At 60.2% G+C, this 25,820-nt stretch overlaps 2 protein-coding genes across 7 annotated transcripts in view; one reads left to right on the forward strand and one right to left on the reverse strand.

Moving 5' to 3' along the window:
- The window catches only part of DNAH17 (dynein axonemal heavy chain 17), a 67,334-nt gene extending 63,980 nt beyond the window's left edge, over nt 1–3,354 (forward strand). Inside the window, exons 59-62 of the mRNA XM_027974201.2 lie at nt 353–535; nt 732–875; nt 1,339–1,564; nt 2,384–3,354. Coding sequence (XP_027830002.2) covers nt 353–535; nt 732–875; nt 1,339–1,564; nt 2,384–2,631 — 801 coding nt within the window. The 3' untranslated portion in view covers nt 2,632–3,354. The remainder of the gene's footprint in view (nt 1–352; nt 536–731; nt 876–1,338; nt 1,565–2,383) is intronic.
- The window catches only part of PGS1 (phosphatidylglycerophosphate synthase 1), a 49,902-nt gene that overhangs the window by 11,484 nt on the left and 12,598 nt on the right, over nt 1–25,820 (reverse strand). The window contains exons 4-10 of one of the 6 annotated variants that reach the window (XM_042256281.2): nt 24,954–25,053; nt 23,959–24,148; nt 23,157–23,335; nt 20,256–20,510; nt 11,565–11,713; nt 6,920–7,048; nt 1,907–2,476 (exon numbers count right to left, since the gene is read on the reverse strand). In XM_042256281.2, coding sequence (XP_042112215.1) covers nt 6,929–7,048; nt 11,565–11,713; nt 20,256–20,510; nt 23,157–23,335; nt 23,959–24,148; nt 24,954–25,053 — 993 coding nt within the window. In that variant the 3' untranslated portion in view covers nt 1,907–2,476; nt 6,920–6,928. Of the gene's footprint in view, nt 1–1,906; nt 2,477–6,919; nt 7,049–11,564; nt 11,714–19,988; nt 20,511–23,156; nt 23,336–23,958; nt 24,149–24,953; nt 25,054–25,820 lie in introns of those variants that run through there. The other 5 variants (XM_027974202.3, XM_060394964.1, XR_006061285.2 and 2 more) reach the window with 5 other exon arrangements.

A 25,820-nucleotide genomic window follows, 5' to 3' on the forward strand; every position in this document is an offset into this window, starting at 1 on the left:
ACGGGTGGGCAGTGGTGCAAGGGACCACCACGGGGGCCACAGCACGTCCCCACAGACAGCTCCCACCAAGGACAGGGTCACGACCCCACGACCACCAGGTGACCTGATGGGGGAGGGAGGCAGTGCCTTCAGGACGTCTGAAGGCGCCGGGTAGAGCGGTCACGCTCCCGAGGGCACAGCCAGGTGGCCTTGACGATGAGACTGAGGTCCCCCTCCCTAATGGAGCCTGGGGCTGCACCCCCATGATCCTCTTTTCCTGGCAACTCCGCCTGCCTCACTCCTGGGCTTGGAGGTGAACGTCGGGGCAGTGCCCTGGCCTGGCACTGGAGCAGGGCTGGGGCCTGGCTTCCAGGTGAAGGCCGTGCTAGACGAGATCCTGGAGAAGATTCCGGAGACGTTCAACATGGCTGAGATTATGGCCAAAGCCGCCGAGAAGACCCCCTACGTGGTGGTCGCCTTCCAGGAATGCGAGAGGATGAACATCCTGACCAACGAAATGCGGCGCTCGCTGAAGGAGCTGAACCTGGGGCTGAAGGTCAGAACGGGGCGGCAGGACCCGGGGCAGGACCTAGATGCGGGCTGACTGCCCTCGGCCACAGGCCAAAGAGCCTGAAGCCACTGAGCCGCACCCCCGAGGTCCCTGGGCTGGAGAAGTGGCACCTCAGGGCCAGTAACGCCTGGGTCTGTGTCACTGTTGAGTGTCCCAGCAGCCCCGTCTGTGTGTCCCCCAGGGGGAACTGACCATCACAACCGACATGGAGGACCTGTCCACAGCCCTGTTCTATGACACCGTGCCCGACTCCTGGGTGGCCCGGGCCTACCCCTCCATGATGGGCCTGGCGGCCTGGTACGCTGACCTGCTGCTCCGCATCAGGGTAAGGACAGGCTTCCAGGGAGCCGCTGCGCGCTCAGCAAACCCGTCCCCAGGGCCTGAAGAGCCAGGCTGGGGAGCAGGAGTGTGCAGAGGCCCCCGCTGGCCCGGCCTCAGTCAGAGCAGGGCCAAAAGCGCCTGGGCCACACCTCAGGGAGACAGGCCTCAGAGTGCAGGCACTTCCCCTCGAAGGAAGCCCAGGGTGAGCTCGAGGTGGCAGCTCCCGTAGCCAGAGATGCAGAGGCCCTCCCAGCAGGTCCAAGAGGCTCCAGAAACTCCCGTCGGGGCGGCCACCTCCTGGGGAACCCGGGACGGGAGCAGCAGCCTTTCAGACCCGAGCGTCTGACACTGAGCGCCCCCGCCCAGACAGCGAGAGGGCACCCTGGGCAGGCGGCCAGGCCCCACCGCCCACGTCAGTGGTGCGGGGGCGGGGCAGCTCCAGCTCAGCCCTGCCCCCGCCCCTCCAGGAGCTCGAGGCCTGGACCACGGACTTCGCGCTGCCCACCACCGTGTGGCTGGCCGGCTTCTTCAACCCCCAGTCTTTCCTCACTGCCATCATGCAGTCCATGGCCAGGAAGAACGAGTGGCCGCTGGACAAGATGTGTCTGTCCGTGGAGGTGACCAAGAAGAACCGGGAGGACATGACCGCGCCCCCCCGGGAGGGCTCCTACGTCTACGGGCTCTTCATGGAAGGTAGCTGGCGCTGGTGGCACAGGGCCCTGGAGCCTGGGACAGGTGTACCTTCTGAGGGCAGAGAGCCAGAAGCCCGCCCCACCCCAGACCCAAGGGCATGGCGGCCTGGCCCTCCTCGGAGCCCCGTGCAAGGCCATCACGGGGCCAGGTCCCAGGGGCCGCGGGGGCTCAAGGCTGGGGCTCAAGGCTGGCACTCACTCAGTCCCCACCCCGTCCTGCACCAAGTGAGGCTGGACAGGACCGCTGAGTTGAGCGCCAGCCCCTCCCCCGCGACAGATGTCACCCCCGTACCTAGGGGGGTGTCGGGGCCCCGCCCACACCCCCGAGATAAGCACAGCAGCCGACGTTCTCCATGTTTATTGTGGAATTACAGGAAATCTCAGCGTCATTAAATAGGGTGAGTAGAAATAGGTCTGGTTCAAGGCAACAACAGTTCTATGTGCGTATACACATTTACACTGCGCGTGGACAGGACAGACGCCACAGGGGGAGGGGAGCGGGGAGCTTTAATTGGTCACTTTAGCTGGAGTTAGTTTCCTGCCCCTGAAATCAAGAAGGCTGACACATGAGGCTCTGAAAACACCACAAATGTAAACAATGGAGGCCAGGGCTTCAGGGCTGAGCCGTCCCTCCAACGTTCGCAGCGAGACGCCCCCCACCACATCCTCTGCTCGCAGCCCCACGTGTGGCGATCCCGGTGCCAGTCTGGCCCCGGCACATCTCTGCAGGCCCCGCCCCTCCCTCACTGCCAGCGCGACAGACGGGAACCAGTCACCTCACCATGGACTACCCTGACCCTCAGGCGTGCCGTCCCTGCAGGAGCTCGCTGGGACATCCAGACCGGAGTCATCGCCGAAGCGCGGCTGAAAGAGCTGACGCCAGCCATGCCGGTCATCTTCATCAAGGCCATCCCTGTGGACCGCATGGAGACCAAGAACATCTATGAGTGTCCCGTGTACAAAACGCGCATTCGCGGTCCCACCTACGTCTGGACCTTTAACCTGAAGACCAAGGAGAAGGCAGCGAAGTGGATCCTAGCAGCTGTGGCGCTGCTCCTCCAGGTCTAGCTGGAGAGAGGCCCACGCTGCCCTGGGCCAGGTCCTGACTGCAACTTCAGACTCACAGTTGGGATCCCAGTCTTGCAACTGTCTTTTATTCTCACAGGAACTGATGGCTGCTTTTTGTTCTCCTAAGTAATTGAGGCACTTCATAAGCACATCTGGACTCATCAGAGAGGGGGTGGATAGGATTAAAACAATGAAGCTACTGAGCCAGGCTTGTCTGATTCACTTGAGCTGGCCTTCAGCTCGGCGCCTGATGGCCACCAGGGGCCTGGCACAGGCCTGGGGGTGAGGCCCCGATTCCCAGCAGCCGGAGGAACATCCCAGGAACCAAACCCCCAAAGCCTGACTTCCTACTGGGGCTGCTGGCTTAATCTTCCCCCACCAGTGGCCTGGAGGGTTAGAGCTGGAGGCAGTCACACCCTTGGGCCTGATGCTACATGTAAACACCCACCACTAAGGGGCCAGGGAGTTCTGTTCCTGTATAAACAGGAGCTGCCACCTCCACAGGCACTGTCCCCTAAAGCATTCTTGCTTCTCTGAAGGAAGGAAACCTCCCTCGGTTATGGTAATGCCTCCTCCCTGCCCCAGAAATCTGAAAAACAAACTGCTTCCAAAGAGGGGCCATTTCCATGCACCTCAAGTACTTCCCTGTCAACTGCCTACTTTCTGAGATTGCTGGGAACCGGAGGGACCACTTTGAACACAATAAACCCGCTCAGTTCTGGGCAGCGTCTTCGTTGTCTTTCAGCTCCCGCCCTTCTCCCCAACAGTTCTCACTTAACTGCCACCAAAACAGACTTTAAAGCAAAGCCTATAATAGACAAGGGCATCATATAATAAAGGGATCAATACAAGAAGATGTAACACTCATTACAGAAGCAGCTGAACATATAAAGCAAATGTTAACGCATGCAAAGGGAGAAACGGACTTCCACAACCATTTAGAACAACGAACAGATCACCCAGAAAACTCAGAAGGGAACAGTTGTCTCAAATGACACATCAGGCCAGCTGGACTCTCTAGATAACTAGCGCACATTCCATCCAAAAACAATGCACATTCTTTTCAAGTGCACGTGGAACGTTCACCAGGAGGCATCACGTGCTAGGAAGGAGATCAGAAAATAACGGAGACAACGAAAATAAAAACACAACTTTCCAACATCTGTGGGATAAAGCAAAACCAGTTCTAAGACTTCCAGGAGACCCCAGTAATACAGGCCTACCTCAAGAAATAAGAGAAATTTCACACAACCTAACCCACCCACCATCTAGGAATCAAAATCAGAAAATGAAGGACAGACACCCGAGTCAGCAGAAGAGGGCTGGCTACTCAGCGGCCAAGAAACCCTGGGGTGAGTGTGTCCTCGGGCACTGCAACCCGGGCTGAGCATGGCAGTGGGCACCAGGAAGGCCAGGGCCCCCAGACCCCCTGTGCTTCTGGCACAGGAGACAAGGTTCAGGAAAGGTGCCCCCCCATGCCCTCCACACACAGCCTTGCCCACAAGCCAGCAGGGAAGGGACGAGAGGTGGCCCGTCTCATCGCACCCTGAGCTCCAAGGGGCACAGGTGGCCGCCCTGGTGCTGCTCCTGGAGCTGCCCCAGGAAGGCTCCTGTCTGATGGCTGGGGGACAGTGTCCCTATCGGCAGCCCGAATGACCTCAGCAGGACCAAGAGCACCAAGGCCCAGACCTGCCTGACTGCGTGGCCGCACCAATGCACGTAGTTCAGAAAAGCAGCTGGGCTGCCCTTAAGGCTACCCCAGGGGATGGGTGCAGACAGAACGAGAAGGAGACAAGGAAGGCACCGAGCAGGGCCCACAAACTCCAGATAACAGACTCCGGCAGGGGGCGGCTCATGAGCTGGACCCTCAGTGTCTCCTGGCTTAAAAGCAGAGTAAAGGAACCTGCCCCCCCAACCCCACACTCCCCGCGCCAAAGGATATCTGCCCTCGTTTTCTAAGTTCACCTTGATTCTGAAGTTTTGTAAAAACCTTTTGCCAAGGATTCCCATCCAATCCATGGGTGAAGAAGCAGTCCTTGAAGGCCCACCTCTGAGGCCAGTGATCTGCATCCTGGGTCTGGTGGGGCTGAGCCGGAGAAGGAAAAGTGTCCCTCAAATCCTCCTTCCCTGGGACCTGGAGGGTCCACGCCCCTTCGGAAGCAGAGGTTCTGGCCAGAGTCTGGATGCCGGGCAGCCGCCTCTGCTGCCCAGGAGGGGTCACTGTAGCCCTTGGTGTCCAGGCTGGAGGGACAGGAGAGCTACCACTCTGCCTAGAGAACATAGGACTGCTAGTGGCCACCACGCAACTCATCCTAATCCCTGGTGATAATCACAGAATGGGGAGGTTTTCCAATTTTGCCTCCAGAGCCTGAAATAAAACAGTCATTCATTCCACACCACACACAGCGGGTCGGCAAAATTCTCTCCGTACTGTGTGAGACGATGCACCTTGGAGCCGCAATCCAATCTCGGAAACAGAGACTGGGACGAGCGCTGCGCTGCACCTGAAAGCGCAGCAGCCCAGCAGCAGCCCCGGGGGAGAGGGGAGGGGCCCAGGCTGGGCGAGCCCCCGCCCCCAGGACAGTCCTGAAGGCAGGCGGCAGCCACAAGGCAAGCAGGCTGCCTATCGCTCAAGCCGGGTGTGGCACAGGCTCGCTCCGGGCCCACAGCCCCTGCAAGAATGCGAACGCTGTTTACCGAAAGCCTCCCTCCAAACAGAAACCCAGTGCCCGGCGCATTCCCCTGGCTCCCACCTCTGATCCTCCACAGGACGATTCAACAGCTGGCTTGAAGTCAGCGTTAACTGATGTGCCGCATGGCCGTGGCCGCGGCTCCACCCCACTCCCCAACCTGTCTGGGCCGGGGGCGGGGCCAGGGCCACTCCAGGCTCAGATGGGGTGCCCCAGCCCCGGAGCCCAGCCCCCCAGGACCGCGCGCGAACGTGACCATCGGAGGCCCTCTGCAGGGAGACACGCAGGTCTGGAATCCTGTTTGTCTCCCCTCACCCCCAACTCCCCGCCACCGCCCCGCCCCTGCCAGGGGTGAGGGCCAAGCCTGGGGCCAGGAGGCCTCCTCTCTGGACCTGAAGCACCAGTCCTCTCTTCAAGCACCTGAAGGTGTGCGGAGCGGGCCACGCCGGGCTGGGAGGTTTTAGAAATCTGCCCCCGCAGACCCCAGGGGCAGGGGAGGAGCGCCCCGGGTAGAGAGAAACAGCAGCAGATAGAAGAGGCAGCTTGGGGGAAAGGAAAGCAGCTGCATCTCGGCCTTCCAGTATTTTTTTAACTCTCTGAATTTTTGTGTTATCTGAATAAAGTATAAAGTAAAACGTTGAGAAAAAAATGAACTGAGAAAATACAACCTTTTAAAGTGAGGCTGAGGAGAGAACCGTGGTCCCTGGACACACACGGGACACCCACGGGACACACACAGGGCACACACGGGGCACACACGGGCCCCGCTCGGCCGCTCAAGCCTCCACCCTGTGCTCCTGCCTGCTCGCTCTCCTTCCCCCACGAGCCCCTCCGCCTGGCTGGACCAGTGGAGTCCGCACCAGCACGTCCCACCCCGAGACTGATCCGCCTGGGGCCAGGTCAGGGTCTAAAGGGATCTGAGCCCAGAGGGTCACACAGGAGGGATCCTAACCCAGAGGGTCACTCAGGAGAGACCCCGCCCCTGGCGGCAGCCCTGGGGGCCGTCCTGCGAGGCTCCTGTCCCCGTGGGACACAGCTGGTGGCCCGGGGCCTCGGGGCTCTTGGCAGGCTCCTGGGTGGGCACAGCAAGTCCCGCCACCAGTCACCAAGACCACCGCGTGTCCGCAGGCACACTCCAGGAGTGTCGGGGAGACGGAGTCACAGCCTGTCTGAGGCTCCGTCCGCCCTGCACGGCCCAGGCAGCAAGCCTGGGTGCCTCCACCATGAGTGCTGCCCCTCCGCCCCCGCTGACTCCAGAACCCCGTGCTCCGCGACAGACAGTAGGCACAGAATCTACCCCGGTGTCCGGCGGCCATGAGGCCCTGGCCCCAAGGCCGCCTCCGGCCCCCACATATGGGCGAGCATAGGCACATCCCACCACGCTGACCCCACCACGGCCCTCGGACCCGAAGGAGGGTGAAAGGGCTGCCTCATTCGCACCAGGCTTCCAAGCCTTCGATAACCACCCATGACCCCAAACACACACCCCTGGGCAGGTAACCAAGGACGGATCAGAGCCCCCCCAAGTCCCTGCGAGAGGCCCCAGGATCCCAGCTGGAGAGGACCACCCGTGGCCCCTAGTGACCCCAGGTCAGTACCTGCCATCCTCAGAAGAAGTTCTTGATCAGCGGAGTCACCATCTTCACCCACAGCTTCACCTGCCGGCTCGGCTGCTCAAAGGTGGCAGAGGACACCACACCTGCCCTGCGGTAGAGCTGCTCCTGCTCCTGGGCAAGAGGGACAACCAGGAGTCACAGGGAGGCTCCAGGACCAGCCACTCAGTCTGCCGGGCCTGGGGCTCCGCAGGGGCCCTGGCACAGGTCGTCCCTGTGAAACATCCCTGAGAAAAGCTAGGAAGCCAGGGTGTCTACAGTTTTAAGACTGAAATGCGTGGGGGACTGGCAATTTATCGCTGAAGGAATTCACCTGGTGGAGGAAATACTTAAAAGTGCACCCTCAATAAATGAGGCAGTGCAATTAAAATAATGAAGGTCCTTTTTTAAACGAGACATGGTTTTTCTTCTCTCAAGCTGGCACAAAGTTGTAACGTCATCAGTCCCTGCTGACCAAGGCCGAGGGAACAGGCATTCCTGGACACAGCTGATGGCAAGCAGGGGGCCAGGTCCCCGCCTGGAGAGCAACTTGGCAAAAGGTTATCGAAAGCTTTGAAAAGCTCCGCTTGCAAGAGTTTATCCCAAGAATATAACTATGCAGTAAGATTTCTGTATATGCACATTTATCATGCCAACATTTATGACAGAGAAAACCTGGAAAGCACCTAAATGTCCAACAACCAGCTAATTAGGCATAACAGACCATAGGACACGCCAGCGTTCACCATGAGCTAACCACGCCCGGGAGAAACACGGACCTAACGATATGGGGAGGCACACTGCAGCCGGAGTACGAGGCACTGGCGGGGCATTAACTCACACAACACAGCCCTAACGCCATTAAAGAGAGAAAACCAAGTGACACTCTCCATAAGCCCACAGACCAAGACTGCCTAGGAACGATCGAAACAATTTCAGTGACTCTCTCTGGGTGAAAGGGTCAGCGTCTTCTAATTTTCCTTCATTTTTAAAGTGAACGAACATTACTTTCCTATTTAAAATCGAGTTTAAAAAAGCTGACGTAAGTCTTGTCTTACATGGTGTTTGAGAAGAGGACTGCACTGGTGGCCCAGCAGCTAAGAATCCACTTGCCAGTGCAGGGGCCGTGGGTTCAACCCCTGGTCTGGGAGGATCCTGCGTGCCGTGCGGCAGCGAGGCCCACGCCCTGGAACCTGTGCTCCGCAACGAGAGCAGGCACGGCAGCAGAGAGCAGCCCCCGCTCTGCACACCACAGAAAGCCCGCACCCAGCACGATGACCCAGCAGCCAACAATGAATGAATGAATAAAAAAATCTTTGAGAGGAAAAGCTGCCTCTCTTTTAAAACATGACATCCTCGAAGCTTTCCCAAGGCAGAGGCAGCAGTCAGGAGCTGTGACTTCCCTCTCCGAGCCTCGCGTCCCTTCATCTGTGAAACCCTGACTACCCCATGCCCCGGTGAGGCTCCCTCAGCACTGGCTGTGCCAACACTCCAACCACGTTGGCACCAGAAGCCCCAAGGGGGTGCCGGGGTGCCGCCCCCCGACCCGCTGGGGGCCGGGAACGGAAGCCATGTCCCTGGCCAACCCCTGTGACCCAGTGAGGACGGGGTGGGGGGGGAGGGGGGGACACGGCGCCCTCAGAACACGACAGCCTGTCCGCAGCTCTTCCCGTCAAGGGCTGGGGAAATCTAGTGCCCGACTCCACGTCTTCCTACACAGCGTGCGTGCTCACTCCCTTGTGAGCTGGGCCGGGGTCCCTGGTGCTTCGCGTCCGAGCCGACTGTGCCGCCCACTGACCGCGGCTGGACGGGCCTGTCGGAGGAGCCGGCCTTGGTCTCCAGGGGCTGCTTTGCGGCGGTCTCCACAGACCCGGCTCCAGCTTTATGTTTTTCCAATGAATATGCAGCCAAGATCTCAATTAAATTACCAGAAACACTTAAGTTTCCTCACAGCCTCCGCACGGGGAAGGAGAAGGAAGTCAGCTGCTCGGGGTCACGATGCTGTTCAAGAGAGGCTTCCCTAGGTCACCAGTGGGGAACCGTGCTCCCCGAACAAAACCAGGAAGCTTTCAGTTTTTACTGTACGTACTAAGTGAAGGGAAGGACTGTGGACTTGAATAAAAATATCTCCCCACTCCTGTGCTCAGGGAGACACGGACAGGGCCCTTCCCTGGGACCCCAGGAGGACTCCAGAGGCGGCTTCTGATGGCAGGGCCCTGGGCAGCGGGATTTTAGGGACTTTCTGGGCTCTGGGGAGGTTGTACGGCTGGGCAGTCCCAGGATCGGGCCTCACAGGGGCCTCTCCAAAGGGTGGCTGTTGTCCCGGTATGTAAGTGCATAGGTGGGGTTATCCAGAAATGCCTTTCTGCATGTTAAAGGCACAGAGGTGAGCATGCCTCTAAAGAATGAAAGGGTTGCAGTGGCACGGACTGCCACCCTCCCAACAAAAGCCCTTGGGACGCAGGTTTGGGAAGAAAAATAAAGTATCCCAAATATGTCATTTGGGGAAGCAGCTCCTGACCACAAGCAGCCCAACTTTTCTCAAGATTCAGGATGTGGGTTCAGCCCCCCTACTCAGGGAGCAGGGGGAGAGCGGCTAGCACCAGGACTCTGGGCACAGACTTGCTCCCCCAAATCAGCCCAGGCCCAGAGCCCTGGTCCTGGGGCCAGGCGCACCCTGACCCCTCTACGTCTGGGAAACCCAGCTCTCAGCAGCGAGGCCAAGGTCCAGGAGATGCCGCTGCTCCTCTCGCCCCAGCGCCCTGAGGCCAGCCGGCCCCTGCTGGAACCTCAGCGGGCATTTGCTGGAAGCCTGACCATAGCATCTATGATCTGCTGAGCAGATCAGAGTCTCCCGCTGGCCGCCCAGAGCCCGACCGCTGCCACTTCCCCTCGGCCCCGGTGAGGCCCTTCCCGGCACCAGGGCCCCGCTCAGGCACTGACAAGATTCCCAGATCGCAGGAGGCAGATCCCGGGGAACCAGGCAGTTACCATTTCCTCGTCCATCAACAAAGGCTCCAAGGATTTCGCAATAGTAATTCCCAAACACAAGAATAAAGGCTTAACATAGCCCCTGCACTTCTGAGGGCTGGCCTCCAGAGGGGTTATCTACGCTCCCATGACTCAGGAGGGAAGCTGGCACCTCCCCTGGAGAGGCTTTGTCGTAAAGGTCATAAATTCACGAACCCAAAGGATCACCTAGGCTTCACGTGCACAGGTGCTGTGCTTACGTTCCCCAAGGTCCACCAGCACTGCTCCAGGCGATCAAACACAAAGACACACGTAGAAGCAGGGAGGATTCATCTGCACTCATTCTTGACTTTAAACGGAAAGACCACCATCGCGCAAGGAGGCTGAGACCGCTGCCCCTCTGGGTACCAGAGCTGTGCTCCTGACCTCAGGAGCCCAACGTTCTTCCCGCCCACCCCGCACCCAACCGTGGGCCCCTAGCGGCTGACAGCAGGGGCAGGGGCTGGGGGTCCCGCGCCCCGTGACTGACTCTCCAGCCCCAGCTCGGGAGAAAGGCCTGCAGTCCTATGAGCCACTCGGGGGAGTCTCTTCCCAGGGGAGTGGGAGGTCCTCGCTGGACCACACAACATGCCCGCCGAGCCAAGCCAGACCGAGACCAAGCAAGCGCATTAGGTTCTCTCTTAGGACCACCCCTCCCCCGCCCCCTCGCTCTCAAAAATGCCTGCCTCCCCCTCTCACAGCTGCAAGAAAAGAAATCCTATTACAAGTCTGACAAAAACAACGGAAAAATTCCAAGACACCTTGGAAACAGGCCTGCCCTACCCCACCGCCATCCCCTGACACAGGCAGGTGGCAGGCAGCACACCAGCCTCCATAGGGCCCTGCCCACCACCAGCCCCTACAAACGCACCACGCGGGGACCCCCGCTCCCGGCCAGGCACACCTCCAAGCAGTCCCTCCACCACCACCTGCAGAGTCAATCCCAAACCAGATCACTACCCAGTGAACCGATCTGAAGGAAAACAAATAGAATCCAAGTTCTCAGCGCAAAAGGGTCGTCGTGCTGACTCGAGGGCACAGCCGTCTGGGACCAGGACAGTCCGAGCCCCCACCACGGCGCAGCTCCAAACAAACCACCTCTGTCTGCACGGCCTCTGAGGCCATTCTAAGGGTTGGCTCTTTTTTCCGGCTTCTGTCTCCACTTGCAGAGACTCTGGCTCCCCAGGTGCCCCTTCCGCCTGGGTGGCAACCCCACCTCCTGCCTCTCCCTCCCCAGACTCTGAAGCACCTCTAGGGGAGAGTCGTCATCAGAATGACCCAGGCCACCCAAAGCTGCTCCCTAACAGACCTGGGCGCGGGTCCTGTGTGACCCTGGCTCCTACCCCAGGAGCTGATCCGCCGTCTCAGAAGAGGTTGGGACCATACTCACATCCCTGTGAGAACAAAGCGTTCTCTGCCCACGTAGGGAAAGACCATGCCTCCGATATGTGGGGGAGAGCACCCGCCAGGGAAGGGCAGGCCCCAGGTGCAGGCAGAGGGGTGCAGTAGGCCTCCCTCGGGACCGGCCAGCGGCATACGCTAGAGGACCCCGGTTCTTTCCCACCCTTGGGCCCCAGCAGGAGGCAGCCCCCAGGAACCAGGCACCTGACTATGCCCCCACCACCTCGCAGCCCCAACCAACCTGGTGAAACTGCTGCTGCAGGGCCCGGCTCTCCGTTACGATGGCGATCTGGGCCTCCAGGTCCCGGTGAACCGACCTGTACCCAAAATTAGGAGAGCCAATCAGCGTGAGACAGGGCAGGCTGCTCCCTGCCAGGTACAGCCAGAGGCCTGCAGGGAGAAGGAAACGTGCAGACAGGAAGTGAGCACGGCCGCCACCACAGCCTCTCCGCGCCGCGCTGACCTGGGGGAAAAGCAGGGCCACGGAGTCCCAGGAGCAAGGCCGGGGGATCCCGGGACAAGGGGACGGGCTCCCCTGGAGGATGGGCTCCTCCAGGGCCCGCTCTCGGCCCCGTGTGCTGACCTGGGGGAGAAGCAGCCCCGTGGGGTCCCGGGAGCAAGGCCGCGTGGACGGGCTCCCGGGGGCCAGGTCGGCCCAGCCCAGGCTGCCATGGGAGGCACAGGCACAGTAGGGTCTGCAGGGTGCCCGGTGCTCTGGACCCACGGGGACGGCGGCCCTTTCCGGTGTACAGCGTGGCCCGCAGGGTGAGAAGCGGGCTTCTCCGGTGAGACCCGTGCTCAGGCTCTGTTCTCTCCCCCACCCTACCCCCTAACACTACTGGACACACCCGTCACCCCTCCCAGACAGCGCGGGGCCTTTATTCCCCGCTCTCCACGCTGCCTCAGCCACGTCCTGGCCACCGTCCTGCCTCCCTGTCCTTCCACAGGCCCACAGGGCAGGAGGCCCAGCAGAGCTCAGGTCACACCTGCTGCTCATTGAACAGGCCAGCTGAGCCCTAGGCTGGGGAGCAGCTACCCTTTCACCTGAGCCTGCAGAGAGGTAACACCTGACTGGGTTTAAGAACAGGTCAGCTGGCCAAGCAGCCCAAAGGCACCCGCCCTTCCTCCTAGTCCCCCAGCCCCTGCCAGAGCAGAGCGGGGACGAGCCCTGCGTACTTCCCCCAGAGAAGCTCCCGGGGCCCTCAAGTCACAGCTCGGGACGTCTGGGCTCCCCTGGGGTTCTGTCCCAGGTGGTGAGGGTGGAGCCTGGGTCTGACTGAGTGGCGAGGGTCCCTGCCGCGGGAGCAGCAGCCCACATGCAGGCCGCCAAAGAGGCAGGGGGCACCGACGGGAGAGCCCGCGTGGGAGAGCTGCGCCCACGTGCAGGTGAGCTGCGCCCACGAGCAGGTGAGCTGCGCCCACGTGCAGGTGAGCCGGCCCCGGGCCCCTCCCTTGCGCCTGCTGCCGACTGCGGAGAAGCCCACCAGAGCGCCCCAAGTCCACCTGCTAGGGGCTCGGGGGCTCCAGGCCAGAAGGGCAACATCCACTGGAGGCCGGTACAGCGCAGAACCTGGAGGCCCTGTGTGTTTCAGTTCTAGCCCAGAGAATGCGGTTCCCCCCTCTTTCCTTTCGCTAGAAAATGAGCCAGTTAACACCAGAGACAGAGGAAGGCAGAGCACGTGTGAGCAGCCACAAGGGGACAGCTCCTCCCTCGGCCTGGGAACACGCCGTCTTCTGGTAACACCTCGGCCACAGCTCTGTAATGACAGCCGTGGATTCTCTCAGAACCCTAGACGTCATCTGAGATGGACAACACGCAGATCCCCTGCTCTGCGTTCCACCCCCTCCCTCAATCCCAGGCCCCATCAGAACTACTTCTGCTCCCCACACCTAACCTCTCCAGGACACCTGCGGCCCCAGACTCCCGTCCTCCTACGGGGCACCAGGCCTGCCCTCTAGCTTTCCCTCCACGCTGCACCAAGAACGCCCAGCCTGGAACACCCAGGGGGGCCGCCTGAGTCCTGGGGCTCCTTTGCAGGCTGCCTGGTGCAGGGCCGGCCTCCTCACGCCCTCTCAACACCATGGGTCTCTCTGCTGACAGGACCCTTCTGAAGGGCCCACAGGCACACACGAGCACCACGAGTGAATCAACGTGTGATACACACCAAGCTCCTAAAATAGAAGGCCATTTCCTAATTCTCACTCAGAACAAGAGCATTTCCAAGAACATCTTGGGTAAGAGATGATGACGCTCAGCTGCCTGTTCCTGTAATATGCCTGCCACCCCCCAACACACACACACTCACACAGGGGCCACATCAAAGCCACGAGCTTGCCCATTTGTCTCGCTCAACCGACTGCACCCCGCCCCACTGGGCCGCTGCATGTGAGCAAGCACGCGGCTCACCTGACCACACGTCCAGACCCCGGGGGTGGGCAGGCCGGCCCCAGCGCCCTGCGCCAGAGGCCCTGTCCTCTGCAGGCAAAGCTCCCCACCTGCCCGAGGCTCAGCCTGACCGCCCCAGCTCTCCTTAAGGCTGGAGCGGGGCGGGACAGGCGAGATCTCCACCAGCGGCTACTATTTCCACTATTCTGTTTTCTTCTTCTTTAATTTTCGGCTGCTCCACGCAGCTCTGTGAGACTGTAGCTCTCCACCCAGGGGCTGAACTTGTGCCACCCGCAGTGGAAGTGCAGCGTCTTAGCCACTAGACTGCTAGCGGAGTCCCTGCTCTAGCCCTTCTGATGCCAAGAGCAGCCCCGTAAAGACGCTGGGTCTGCTCGGTGCTGCCTGTCCAGCTGTTCGGAGAGCGGACAGTGAGAGCCAGGACAGGGAGGCCCCGCCTGCACGGGTGACATATGGCAAGGCTGAGGAGGGCCACTTGCCACCCGGCCGAGGCCCCTGGATCCAGGTCTGTGGGGAAGGTTAGAGGGGCCTGGTCTGGCATGCCCTCAGTTGTAACATTTGCCTAAGCAGGGACCGCTCCCTTGCACGGCAGTCTACAGGTCGGCCACCAGAGGCGGACGGCCCAACTCGGCCTGGCCCACAGCTCCCCCGCAGGACCACTGCTTCTCAACGAGTTTTCATCATGGACCCCTGAAAGGAGCTTTTCAACCCCGCTTAAGGTGAAGACTGTTTTTTTCAGCACTCCCCTGGAGAGCCCGTCTCCAGCCTGTGGGGCGCTGTCCCTCCGGCTGGTCACGTGTGACACACACCTTTCTCATCCTTCCTCTGCCACCTCTGCCTCCTCCAGGTGAGTGCTTGGATTAGAGAGAGCGCACCTTTAACCTACTAACCACTCTGGGAAGGCCTGCTATCACCCCGCCAACTTCCCCGGCAGTCTCATCTGCACAATCTTTCTCCATCAAAAAGAAAACAGAAAGACCGTGAATGGTGAGACGCCACCGTTGGTGCGTCGTGATGGAGCAGGGCTAGTGGAGTGAAGGAAGTCAGGGGGACACCACACGGAGCCCCCGGCAGCCCAGGACAGGGGAGCCGCTATGAACAAGAGCCCTTCTAGACTGACGCTCGCCAAGTTAGGGGCTCTTAGGCTATGGGTCTGTGCCCTGAGGACAGCTGGGAAACGTGCATGCGGGGAGGCGAAATCGAGAGGCCCTCTTGAGCTCCTGACCGTCTGAAGCTTCGGCCAGACCTGCGCTGCCACTCAGGATGTCAGGGTGAGGACACAGAGGGTGAGCCTGCTGGGCAGGACTCGCTGTCAGGAAACCCAGCGCTCCCAGCCCAGCCATAAACTTGTTATCAAGCCCCAGGTCCTCATCCCGGGGCTGACCTTCGGGCCCAACCCCTCCATCCCACATTCCCGGAACCTCTGATCAGGGATAGATTCTGCAACAGGAATGACAGTGCGGGAGGGGAGAAAGTGCTGGGGAGGGCCGGCGGGGTGGGGGCGGGGTCGGTGCTGAACTTTAGCACCAGGACAGCAGGTCTCACTGCAAAGGGAGTGTGCCACGCACGAGTACAAGGTGACGACTCTGAGGCCGACGCCTTCCGCTGCCTCCCAGCTCTGCACCTAGACCTGCTTGAAGGAGGGGGACTGCGCGTACCGGCGGTCCCTTCGCAGGCCCAGCATCCTCCTCCAGGGGAGCCCAGTGGCCCCAGGCTCCCGCAGCCCTTGCTCACCCTGGGCTCCGAGCCCCTTCCCACCTCGGTGCCCAGCCTCCAACACCCCAGCCGTGGTCTTGGGGCTCCCTCCGCCCAGACCTCTCCTGCCCAGGGTCTCCGCTCAGTGTCACCTCCTCAGAGAGGCTCTCCCCGGCCATCTAACAGGCCCATGTGAGTCTGGAGTCCCCTCCTGCCCTCGTCTTCAGTCCTTCCTGAGATGTGACGCTGGATTTGGATGCATTCACCTGCTTACTATCTGCCTCCCCATGGACTGGACACCCTCTGAGGTCAGAGGCGCCCTGCCTGCTGTGCCCTGAATGCCGCCTGGCACACGCAGGCTCCCCATAAACACCTGTGTGAACAAAGTAGAATGAGGATAATAAAGCTTCTTCCAACAGTTGATTAAGTATAAAAAGGCAAAAGGCTTTGAGGTTCTAGAGCAGGAGCACACGAACATTTCAGGTTAGAGGCCTTGAGGAGCTCCCCAGAAAACCTCAAAATCCAGCACCTGCCACCTCTCCCCCCACAATACTCTGCAATGAATTTCAAAAGGTTCTCAGATCCCTGTAAAAACCACAGGGGACACAAACGTCACAGAATTACCCTCAGATGGACAAGCATCACCTGCTCTGTGGCCAGAACAGCTGAAACACCACAGGAGGCAGGAGGCTGGTGCCAGCTCGGTCTCAGGTGAGCGGCACAGCCCCCGGGCACACCTGCTTTCCCTGAGTGAGAGCCGCCCCACATGTGCCCAGCACACAGGGTGGAGCTGCCCCCATTCTCGCTGCAGGTTCACCCCGGGCACCGTGCCAAGCGGCCTATCGGGAAGGCAGTAAAAATAGTGACAGTTCTCACAATCATTAACAGACGCCTCTGTCAGCAGGAGCCAGCAATCTCTTAATCCGGGCCCTGCCCCGCCCTCGCCACACACGTTGCGCTGCTGTTCCTGCTGTTGTTCACATTGCCTCCAGATGAAATCACATCTCAGCAGCAGGCAGAGCCCACACCCCCCAGCACGGATGTGGCCCTGGCTCCAGCACCAAATCCCATGACACCACACACAGCACCTCTCAGGCCCACTCGTCCCCACGGGGCAGAAAGCTAAGGTGTGAGAACTACGCCTGGCGCTCCTCACAATCTCTCGGACGTCCCTGAGGCTGCTGCCTGTCCAAGACCTAAAGAGGGGAGTTCGCTGGCACAAGTAGGCACAGCACTTACAACCGCTGACAGCAACCTCCCTGGTGGTCCAGTGACTAAGGCTCCGCGCTCCCAATGCAGGGGGCCTGGGTTCAATCACTGATCAGGGAACTAGATCGTGCCTGCTGCAACTAAAGAGCCCACATAAAACACTCAGACTCAGGACAGCCAAATAAATAAAAACTTCTAAAAGAGAAGAGCTGCCAGCTGATGGACACTGAAGGGGGACCTCTACCCTGCCCGTACCCCCAAAACTCCTGGGGTCAAGAAGATGCCAGTGAGACTTCCAGCCTCAGTGTTGCCTTCACTGACCCCCAGAGAGAGCAGAAATGGAGCTACAGGGGACAAGGACGCCTCTTCTCACCAAGGCATCCTCCACCCCCACGCACACAGCGTTCTGGCCACAGCCGCGGGGGCCCCAATCCTCCCGCACAGACCACCCAGTCATTTCACAGACCCTCAAGCGCATGCATGCCACTGTTCCCTCCTGAGTGAGATCCAGAGCCATCGCCCCAGTGGACACGGAAGCGGAACCAGGCCCTCCACTCCTGCCAAAGGTAACTGTGGGCTGAGAACCACGCTTCAGGAGAGACCCCCAGCCTGGGAACGTCCGCACCACATCTTGTTTACCCAGGCTCTCCCTGACATACGGAACAGACGTCCTATGCAAGACTCCAAATAAAAACTAACCACATAAACCCACACTGCCACAGAGGTCTCTAGCACATGGCTTTAAAAAGTGGAAGGTCCCTCCAGTTCTTTGAAGCAACTCAGCTTGTTAAAAGGTGACATATACTTAAGCCTGCTAAGAACCCAGCAAACAGCCAGTGCAGCGGCCTCCGCTCAGGCCTCTGGACAGCACTGCTCCGGCCGGGCGCTCAGCCCTGCCCAAAGTTTCCCCAACACTCGTGAGCAGAAAACCCCAGAACACACCCTGTTCACATGCTGTGCCGCCACAGGCTGCACTGCTGTCCGTGGGCACCTGCAGACCGGCGTGGTCTCTTGCCACAAGGCTGTTTCTCCCCCGACAGGGCAGGGCTTTCCTGCATCACAGGCAGGAGGCCGCCTGCAGGTCCACAATCAGGCCCAGAGCCTCGGCCTCCCTGACTCCCAAGGGCGCGCGACGCCGACAGACAACAGCTGGAAGGTGAGAGCCAGAAGCAGGAACAGGGCTTCCCAGCTCCTTCTCACCCAAGGGCTTCTGGGAGCAGGAGAAGCCAAGGTGAGCTCAGGCCTGTCCTTACAGGAGCCTGGGGAAGGGAATCATAGCATCAGCTACTCAGCCCTCAGCAAGGATTTTCTAGGGCCCAAACCCTGATAAACCGCTCGTGCGCAGCACGGGCCCTGCAGAGGGCAGGCAGGCCGCAGCCGGTCCACACTCCCCAGTCCAAAGCCACGTGGCACCTGCACCGCCTGCTAGTTGTCCTAGCTTGCCTTGTGGAGGTGACCGTCCAAAGATGAGCCAGAAGGGGCACGGACTTAAGAATCCCACTACTGACCACGGCGCCTAGGCAGGGAAGGACCTGGTCTCTCCCCGCAGCACTGAGTGACCTGAGCTCAGCTTCTGCCCTGAGGACAAGGTGCCTTCTGTGCAGAGTGTCCCATGCTGCCTACCCCGGCCACGCTCCCTCCCTTCCTCCCCCTCACCCCCCAATCGAACACACCCTGGGATTCCTGGCCTTCCCCACAAAGCCAGCTCCCAGATTGCAGGGCCCCACCCGCAGCAGGGCGGGCAGGAGGGAGAGGCAGAAGCAGGTCAGTCCGGGAAAAGGCGAGACGCGCTGGAAAAGCCGGTTGGGTGTTTCTGTTTCAACGGTAACTCAGAAGTCACCGCACGTTTCTCAGCGCAGCTTCACGGAAATAATCCACAGCGCGCTCAGAGCTGCCAGGCCAGGCTGCGCTGGGGGCCCCATCAGGACCAGGGACACCCCCACTACCACCCAGCCACAGGGCAGACGGGCGCCAGTGCGCTCAACGCACTTCTGTGCAGCTTGCCAGGCACACGCATCCCCTCGAGCTCAGAGCTCCTCCCACCCCAGCTCTCCGTATCCAGGACCCCACCCAGGCTCTGCTGCTGTTCTCAGAAGTAAGAGCCAATCCTAAAATACCTCCCACACCCCCACAGGCCAGCCTTCCTGCCTGGGGACACCTGCTCACGACACCTCCAGGGTCGGCCACACGGAACAGCAGCAGCGCGCACTTCCCACGGCAGGCAATGCCACCTGCCCAAGCAGACACGTGGGCCGTGCAGGAGGAAGTGGGAGCCACCCAACAGGCCAGGGGCTCTGAGTGGGAGCAGCGGTTCTCAAGGCATCAGAATCTCCTGGGGAGCTTTTCAAAGTTACCATGTTGGGGTCGACCCCAGAGGGCTGGACCCAGGAGGCTGGCCTGGGCATCAACGCACCCCCAATGGAAACCAATGGCTTAAGGAAACAAAAGCCCAACCTGAAGTCTAAACAACACAGACAAGTGGCTGCGACATACCACCACCCCCTCCCACGGCGACCAGCCACTCTGGAGCCCCCAGGACCAGTGGAGAAGCAAAACAGGTCTCTGAACCACCAGCGAGAAGTCAGGAAAGCCAGGCGTTTCTTTTAGACTCAGGCCTAACAGAGTGGGCTGCGGGTGTCCCCGAGCACGGAAAGGCACGGTCACACCCAGAGGCAGGTGCGCTCACGCGGTGCAGCCACCAGCGTCCCTCTGCTGAGCGCAGGGCTCTGAGCCCCGTGACTCACATCGTGGACATGCCCTGGGGTTGTGTCAATGGTGCTGCTCCACGGACGCACACAGCTGCCCGAGGAGGATCATTACATCACACAGTTCACACTCCAACCCACCCTGGGGCAGTCCTGCACACGTGGGCAGTGCAACCGGAGGGCCTCAGTTTCCTCCACTGCAAAAACAGAAAGAGTGAAGGTTTGACTCACAGAGGAACGACCAGCAACGGTGAGGGAAAGACTGAGAAACGAGGCTGTGACGAGGTCACAGTCAGTGACCCCTGGTGAGTCCTCTCTGTCCCCAAGAAGGGGAGGGCCAGCGCGGGAGAGCTCGGATGCTCGGGGGAAGCGCGCGTGCCTTGCCCTCCATGTGAGGGGAGAGAGTACGGGTACGCTTTTTAAAACAGCCACCCCAAAGATCTGAGCATCCACATTTTGGGTAGACACAAGGGAGAGATTTTGCAGAGCTGAAATGGACACAGACGTGAAGATGCCGCCGCGACCGCGGAGCCGTCATGAAGACAGGCGGAGGCGGGGCGCCACGCGACGCCCAGCCCCGCGGGCGCCGAGGGCAGGCTGGAGAGCGGGGTGCCCTGCGCGGGCCGCCCTCCGGCCAACGGCCGCCGCGTACCTTTGGCGTGGAACGTCCAGTCCCTGCGCCAGTATTCCTGCAGCCGCACACGCTCCTGCTGCCCCAGGCTGCACACCGCACTGTAGAACTGCCGCTCGATGTGCACGTAGGCGGCTGGGATGGCGCCCGCCACCCCCCTGGCCCCGAAGAAGCCGTTCACCTCCGGCGAGGCCAGCAGGATCTGGTACTCGGCCCGTGTGCCCAAGACCAGGTCCATGTAGGCCTGGGTCAGGTTGAAGTAGCCAGTGGTGAGGTAGACCTTAGCACCTCGCTCGGCCTCCGTCAGCAGGGTCTCGGTGACAATCTCGTCGATCTGAATCTCAAACGGCTTCATCTGGATCAGGGGGTAGATCCAGGTGTCGGGGGCCGGCCTCCGGTCTCCAGCGGCGGCGGCGTCCTCCTGGGTCAGGAGGGAGTCGCTGTGGAAGGTCTGGGCATGCAGCATCTGCTGGCGCGTCCTGGCGGAGTTGATCACGTCCATGACCCTCTTATTGGCTGCCTTGCAATACGCAGCCCGGTCACCTAGAGAGAGACACGGCAAAAGGGATCAGGGGCAGCAAACGGAGGCTCTGGACCCCCACCCAGCACAGTGGGCACGGCGCCGGCACGTGACGGGCGTGCACAAGCACCTCAGCTCGTCCTTCACCAGACACGGCGCCGCCGTGAGGCTCCTCCCGGGACAGAAAGGTCCGAGAAAGCACCCTGCCACAAGAAGCCTGCACCCAGGGGGCCGTGGAAAGGCCTTTACCAATGCCACCTAATGGGAGTTCAGAAACAGGCAAGACTAGCTGAGGCTGACGGCAGTCAGAACAGTGGGCACCTTGGGGCGGGGGTCAGGCCTGGCTGGGGGCCCCGGGGGGTGCATGGTACACGTCAGAAAGAGCACGTGTCCCACAGAGACACGTGTGAGTATGATCAGACAGCAGGAGAGAGCCAGGCAGGGTCAGAGGCGGACGGACGGGCTGGGTCTTGTTTGCACGCGGCCACTAGAGACGAGTGGCTGCATGGACACAATGAAAGGAAAAGAAGCGAGTCTCAAAGCTATCTCTAGATGATAAGAGAGTTAATGAGCTAAGCATCCAACTCAAGAAGTCATGGAGGAAAAAACAAGAGGAAAAGACAAAAAATACAGCACAAGGAAGGAAACTGTAAGAAGCAGAAACTCCAGAACGAAAACGGCAACTTAAGACGTGAAAGTACGGAACTCCAGCACCGTCAAAAGTCAATTCTCTGAAGAGACACAACAGCAAGCCTCGGGCAGGGCTGATCAAGAACAACCGAGCGGTGGGCAGCACGGCCATGCAGGTAACCGCTCATGAGCTCCGGCTGGGGACAGGCCCACAGGCCCGAGCGCCATCAGGCCTGGGTGGCCACACGGAGAAGGAAAGCTCCCTGCCAGGATCCCCCCTTACTGACGGCGGCCAGCACGAGGGCCGTTCACTCTCGCGTTAGAAGGCGCTGGGGTGGGGGCTCTCAGGCTGCCCTGCTCCCCAGCACGGCTGTGCCCAGATCCCTATGCCCCTCGAGTGTGCTGACTCTCACTCTTCTCTGAAAGGGGCCCCTTTTCTCTGGTTATGCGTGCCAGGCCTGTTACGTGAGAACAGGGGTCAGCCAACATTTCCTGTAGAGGCCAGAGAGTGAATACGTTAGGCTTTATGAGCCAAAAGGTAAAACTGAGGACAACATGTAGGTATTCGTACAACCAGAGAGAAAATAGATTTCCATAAATTTTTACTGGTGACATTTTAAACATAACACTAACCATTATACTTGGAGAAGGCAATGGCACCCCACTCCAGTACTCTTGCCTGAAAAATCCCATGGATGGAGGAGCCTGGTGGGCTGCAGTCCATGGGGTCGCTAAGAGTCGGACACAACTGAGCAACTTCACTTTCACTTTTCACTTTCATGCACTGGAGAAGGAAATGGCAACCCACTCCAGTGTTCTTGCCTGGAGAATCCCAGGGACGGGGGAGCCTGCCAGGCTGCCGTCTCTGGGGTCGCAGAGTCGGACACGACTGAAGCGACTCAGCAGCAGCAACAGCGACCATTATACTACTCTACACGGGCTTCCCAGGGGGCTCTGTAGTCGAGAACCCGCCTGCCAACGCAGGAGACACAGAGAAGTGGGTTCCGTCTGAGTCGGGAAGATCCCCTGGAGTAGGAAATGTCACACTGCTCCAGTATTATTGCCTGGAGAATTCCACAGACAGAGGAGCCTGGCAGGCTACAGTCCATGGGGTCGCAAAGAGTTGGACATGACTGCGCACGCACATGAACACATGCACGCCACTCTAAAACACTGACACACACACACACCCCCTCTAGCACATTGCCATCCCCTCTCAGATGCTTCCTCTCTAGCTCTTCCCCTCACAAGGGCTGGGTTTAACCCGTTCCCCACGCTGCTGACAGGGCTGCAAATTCAGCAGCAGACCTCCTTAAAGGCCACCAGGAAGCCACAGCCACAGGAATTGCAGGAATGCAAATACCCCGGGAACACCAGCCGCCAGGGTTTGCCTGTTTCCAGCGAGCAGAACCGAGGGCTCTCCCATTTCACGTTCCAGGCAGGAGGCCGCAGACCTCACTGGAGCCGAGAGCCACAGAGCTTCTGAGCTCTGGAGTTGGGAGCGGTGGCCCTGAGGGGGTGGCCATTTAGCAGGCTGCTTCCTGTAAGTGCAGGGCAGGTTCCTGGCTCATCCCATGGGTACCCAGACCCAGTGCCCACAGTCCCACCTTCCCTGGCGACTCCCTCACCCACAGAGCATGACGGATGGCCAGTGAGTCACATCATCTGTCTGGCTCCAAAGACAGAAGCAAAACAAAGCTCAGCCACTCAAGTCTCCTAAACCCGTGGCAAGGCCACCAGAGGCGCGCCCTCCTCACCCCCAGCCCGGGAGGCTGCAGAGCCCGGGCCCTACCTTTGTAAGGACGCACCATCCCCTCTACAGGCGCCCTCACCGCCCCAAGCTCGGAGGCTGCAGAGCCCGGGCCCTACCTTTGTAAGGATGCACCACCCCCTCTAGAGGGCGCCCTCACCGCCCTCAGCGCCCCCGGCTGGGAGGCTGCAGGGCCGGCCCTACCTTTGTAAGGATGCACCACCCCCTCTAGAGGGCGCCCTCACCGCCCTCACCGCCCCCGGCTGGGAGGCTGCAGGGCTGGCCCTACCTTTGTAAGGGTGCACCATCCCCTCGACCATCTGCACTGAGTCGTCCCCCTGCAGCTGCAGGGACACGTCCCCTACTGCGTCCACCAGCTCCGTGAAGAAGTCGGCGATCTCGGGACAGTCCTGCAGGAACACGTAGCGGTCCTGCCGGTTGGTGAAGTAGGAGTCACTCAGGTTTGCCCTGCAGGGAGGAAAGCAGCAGGTGAGACTCAGGCGAGAGGGTGTGACCGCAGGTGCTGGGGAGCCCGTCTCAGGGTCACCGGCAGGAGCAGGGGAGCGACTAACCCGGGTCAGGACACAGCAGCAGCCAATCAGCAAACAGCTAGTGAGCCCGGCCTCCTCCCAAAAGGTGGGCCAGAGCGACGCCAAGGTGACACCGCGGAGTGACTGCAAGGCCCGCCCGTCACTGAGCTGACCATCAAGAGGAGACACGGACATTTTACAGAGCCAAGGACCACTCAGGCTCATCTCCAGGGTCCCCCAAAGGGCATGGCTTCCCACCTGGCCCTGCCCAAGTTACTCGTCCTCTGGGGTTTCTCCTGTTAGCAACCCAGAGTGCGGGAAGACCTCGTGGGGTGACAGCGCCAGAGCAGACGGCACACGAAGGGCTCGCATAGCAGCGAGCATGCACTGAGGCCGCAGGGAACCACGGCCAGCGTGTCGCTGCCCTTCGTGGCAGTTGGGGCCCCAGGAAGACGCCAAGAGCCAGGCAAGCAGAGTGAACACGCCCTGGCAGGGCCTCGCAGGACGGACTCTCCTGTGTGCTCCGCTGGCTCCCGCCCAGGGGCGGGGAAGCCAACTCACCCGCTGAGGATGACGTTGTTGTCGAAGAGGTACACCTTGATGTGCTGCAGGCCGATGGTCTCGTTGAAGCGCTCGGGGATGAGGAGCCGCAGGAGCCCGCGGAGGTTGGGCGTATGGAAGAGCGAGACGCGGACCTGTTCCGGAAACCTCTGCAGGAGCGGGAGCAGCATGGTGCGCGAGTTCTTCCTTCCTGAAGACGTGGGCAAGCAGGAGAGAAGGGATGGGAAAGTGGCGCCAGGAGAAACACAGCCCGCAGAGCAGGACCGCCCTCAGAGGGCCCAAGGTCAAGCCGCCAGGCGCGGGCTGTTTCCAGCCAGAGGGGCCCCAAGACAGGTTCCACCTGGACACCCACGACCTCCCAGAGCAGGACCGAGCGGTCCGGGTAGCAGACACCTGCTCTTCCAGCCACCCAGCACCCATATGCCCATCCCCGACTCTCGCACTCCACTCAGGGTGAAGATGGCTCTGTCCACCCTGGCCTCACCCCAGCTCTAAGGGGGAGGCACCCAGGCCAGGCCAGTCAGCAGGCTTGGAAGCCCCGACAGAGCCCGAAGCAGGCAACGCGGGAGCCTCGGTCTGACCCGGGGGGAAGCAGGTGCTTTTCAGGTGGACAAGACGCAGACCCGGGGGCTGCCGGAGGGCGCCGCAAGGAGCCAGGGAGACAAAGTCAGCCCAAGGTCCAAGCCCCAAACCAAGACCCACGCAAACGGGGTCAGATGTGTGAGAGTCAAAACAAATCTCTTTTCATGTATTTTTTTTTTAAATAAAAGTGTCAATATTTCTTACGGGAAAAAATTCCCTTTTTCTTAAAGTCATTTTCACTTAGACTTCAGGTCACTAAGCCACAAAAGGAATCCTGACAGGCCGTCCTGGCCCACGCCAGACTGACTTCAAACAGCCTTGCTCCTGGCTGAGCCTGGAGTGAAGGTTCACTCTTAAAAACAGAGGCTCTGGACAGGGAAGAACCTGGGGGCCAGGGAGCACGTCAGACCTACCTCTCGAGCCCCTCGTGAAGTCTAAGAGGATGGACACCCTGAGGCCAGGAGGAAACTTTGCCTGGAGTGATTTTTCTAGAGTGCTTTCTAGGCAATCCACCTGCCAAGAAAAGAGCCGCAAGAACAGAAGTGAGAGCTGAAAAAATGGGAACGTGTTAAAGAAATGAACCAACCTGTCAGCTAACGCCCCCACAGTCCTCTGGGAACACTCATGCACACACCGACCTGCACACACACTCCTGTACACACCATCCACACTTGCCCAGAAGCCAACGCTGTGAAACCGCTTCCCGAGGCCGCCGCCCTGGGCACAGTTAATTGGAAGACATGGTGTCTACAGCCCGGGCCAGGTAAGGAGAGGGCTCTGCAGGTCAGGGGCACGGTGCCCAAGGGTGTGGACCTCACTGCTCTTGAGAACACTTGCTAAGACACGAGCTCCCACACACGTTCCAACAGATCATCCTCACAGGCACACAACAAACATCACCCCACACGTGGAGAACACTCAGTAAATATTTGCTGAACGAATGAATCCAAGACACAACCTGCCCACTGGCCACTCTCCATGGGCTGGACGTGGCATTCTTCTCCTGGGAGGACAAACAGGCTTCTCAAGCTGGCAGCTAACAGTACGTCCTGAAAGCGGGGCGGCCCCTTCCTCAGACAGAAGGGAGGGAATGGGGCTCTCCTGCCCTCAACCCTTCCCCTCGTCCTGTAACCACAACCCTGTCCTAGGGGTTTCTGAACAAGGACAAACCAAGAAACAACACTTGCTACGGGCAAGGGGCCCATCTTCTCCCTCAGAGTCGAAAACCACCTGAGAACTCAGACAACACAATGACCTCGTTCACACTCACTCTGGCTCAA

Source organism: Ovis aries, chromosome 11 (genome assembly GCF_016772045.2).
Source record: "Ovis aries strain OAR_USU_Benz2616 breed Rambouillet chromosome 11, ARS-UI_Ramb_v3.0, whole genome shotgun sequence".
In the NCBI taxonomy this organism is placed as follows: domain Eukaryota; kingdom Metazoa; phylum Chordata; class Mammalia; order Artiodactyla; family Bovidae; genus Ovis; species Ovis aries.